This window comes from Oryctolagus cuniculus, chromosome 12 (assembly GCF_051225735.1).
Source record: "Oryctolagus cuniculus isolate XC-2025 breed Fujian yellow rabbit chromosome 12, ASM5122573v1, whole genome shotgun sequence".
Taxonomy (NCBI): Eukaryota; Metazoa; Chordata; class Mammalia; order Lagomorpha; family Leporidae; genus Oryctolagus; species Oryctolagus cuniculus.
In genome coordinates this window covers 54685390-54687660 of record NC_142878.1, presented here as the reverse complement: position 1 = coordinate 54687660, position 2271 = coordinate 54685390, and the positions used below count along the sequence as shown (strand labels likewise).

The following is a 2271-nucleotide window of genomic DNA, read 5'->3' as shown; positions in this document are numbered from 1 at the left end:
TTTATGGCTGTAACAATTAGTTCAGTTAGTCGGACTTTTCCTGAAATGCCAGTTTCCTGATATCAGGTTTCATCATGTGGCAGTGCAACTGATTTTGGGGGGTTGTCAAAGTTTTAATCAAACCTCAATTCAGTTATTTTTAAGACACAAGGCTATTACAAAACATTTATGTAAAACTAGAAGTAAAAAGTTAAATTGATTAAAAATGGAAGTAAAATTTTAATTCTGCTTTGCGCAAAATAAATTGAAATCCATGCATAGTTGTTTCATAGTGTGTGTTTTTCATGAATTTTTTTTAAGATTTATTCATTTATTTGAAAGGCAGAATTACAGAGAGACAGAGGCAGAGAGAGAGGTCTTCCATCTGCTGGTTCACTCCCCAAATGGCTGCAATTGCCAGAGCTGGCCCAATCCGAAGTCAGGAGCCAGGAGCTTCTTCTGTGTCTCCCACATGGGTGCAGGGGCCCAAGGACTTGGGCCATCTTCTACTGCTTTCCCAGCCCAAAACAGAGAGCTGGATCGGAAGTGGAGCAGCCAGGACTCCACTAGTGCCCATATGGGATGCTAGCACTGCAGGTGTCGGCTTTACCAGGTATGCCACAGCACCAGCCCCTTATGAACTTTTTGACACTGCTAATAAGGCTTTTTTTAACAAGTTGGACTAAGAGAAAATGGATGACTTTGTGCATGACAACCCATAATGAGCCCTGTAAAAACAAATGAAAAGTTAAAAATGTCTTCTTTAGAATCATAGAGGGGAATAAGAAAACAAATTTATCAATTTGTGCTGGGTATAGAAAATTCTAGCTGCATTCTACCAAATAATACTGAGGTTTTGAACTATAGTCAGCTCAAGTTTTGGTAGGATTTGTTCCCATGTGGTCTCAGAATATCTCATTTATTCTTCTGTATAGCACAAGTCTGCCCCTCAGTAAAGTCATTAAGCTGTGTAGCAAGTGAGGAAACCTGAGTTATGCACACGCCTTTCTTCTTCCTTGATCTAAGCCCCATGAACAGGTCAGCAACACAGCTGGTGACGGAGTTTGTTCTCCTGGGATTCCCCGGCTGCTGGAAGATACAGATTTTCCTCTTCTCGCTGCTCTTGGTGGTTTACATCTTGACCTTGCTGGGAAATGGCTTGATCATCTGTGCAGTGAGATGCGATGCACGACTGCACACCCCCATGTACTCGCTGCTCGGAAACTTTGCCTTCCTGGAGATCTGGTACGTTTCCTCCACGGTTCCTAACATGCTGGCCAACATTCTCTCCAAGACCAAGGCCATCTCATTTTCTGCATGCTTCCTCCAGTTCTATTTCTTCTTTTCACTGGGCACAACGGAATGCCTCTTCCTGGCAGTTATGGCTTATGATCGATACCTGGCCGTCTGCCGCCCACTGCACTACCCTACCATCATGACTGGGAGGCTCTGTGGCATGCTGGTGTCTTGCTGTTGGCTCATTGGATTCCTTGGATACCCAGTCCCCATTTTCTTTATCTCCCGACTTCCCTTCTGTGGTCCTAACATCATTGACCACTTCCTGTGTGACATGGACCCACTGATGGCCCTGTCTTGTGCTCCCGCTCCCGTTACTGAAACTGTTTTTTATACACAGAGCTCCCTTGTACTCTTTTGCACTGTTTCGTACATTCTTTGTTCCTACGTCCTGTTGCTCAGAGCTGTTATTCGGGTACCTTCTGCAGATGGCCGGCGAAAGGCCTTTTCTACCTGTGGTTCTCATCTGCTTGTGGTGTCTGTTTTCTACGGAACAGTCATGGTCATGTATGTGAGTCCCACATACGGCATCCCGACTTTGACGCAGAAGATCCTCACGCTGGTATATTCGGTAATGACTCCTCTCTGTAATCCCTTGATCTATAGTCTTCGTAATAAGGACATGAAACTTGCCCTGAGAAGTGTCCTGTTTGGAATGAGAGTTTGTCAAAAATCATGAGCCAGAATATGTGCCATACTTACAAATTCTATTGAATAACAAGGTGGAGATACATCAGTTCTTTCTGGGGTCTTTGACTTCTCAGTCTGAGTAGTTAGGGGTCATATATTTTACAGGAAGTATGCCCAGATCAAATATATTTTTGGTGTTGACTCCTTGTCATTAACACCCAGTGAAGTCTTTATAAAGTTGTCCTTATTGAAATGAAGACATGTCAATGCAATGCTGATTCCCTGCTGCCGTGATTCCTCATCACAGATCTCCCTCCTTGCAGCACGACAGCAAGCCCATGGTCATTCAGCCGTAGGTGCCTTCCT

At 44.1% G+C, this 2271-nt stretch overlaps 1 protein-coding gene across 1 annotated transcript; it reads left to right on the top strand.

Moving 5' to 3' along the window:
- Positions 1–991: 991 nt before the first annotated feature.
- On the top strand, positions 992–1954 carry LOC100350678 (olfactory receptor 11H4). The gene has a single exon (XM_002717866.5). The coding sequence runs from the start codon at positions 1010–1012 to the stop codon at positions 1952–1954; it is 945 nt and encodes a 314-aa protein (XP_002717912.4). The 5' UTR covers positions 992–1009.
- Positions 1955–2271: the final 317 nt, after the last annotated feature.

Coding starts and splice junctions, on each gene's coding strand:
- LOC100350678 (XM_002717866.5), top strand. CDS start 1,010: ATGAACAGGTCAGCAACACAGCTGGTGACGGAGTTTGTTCTCCTGGGA.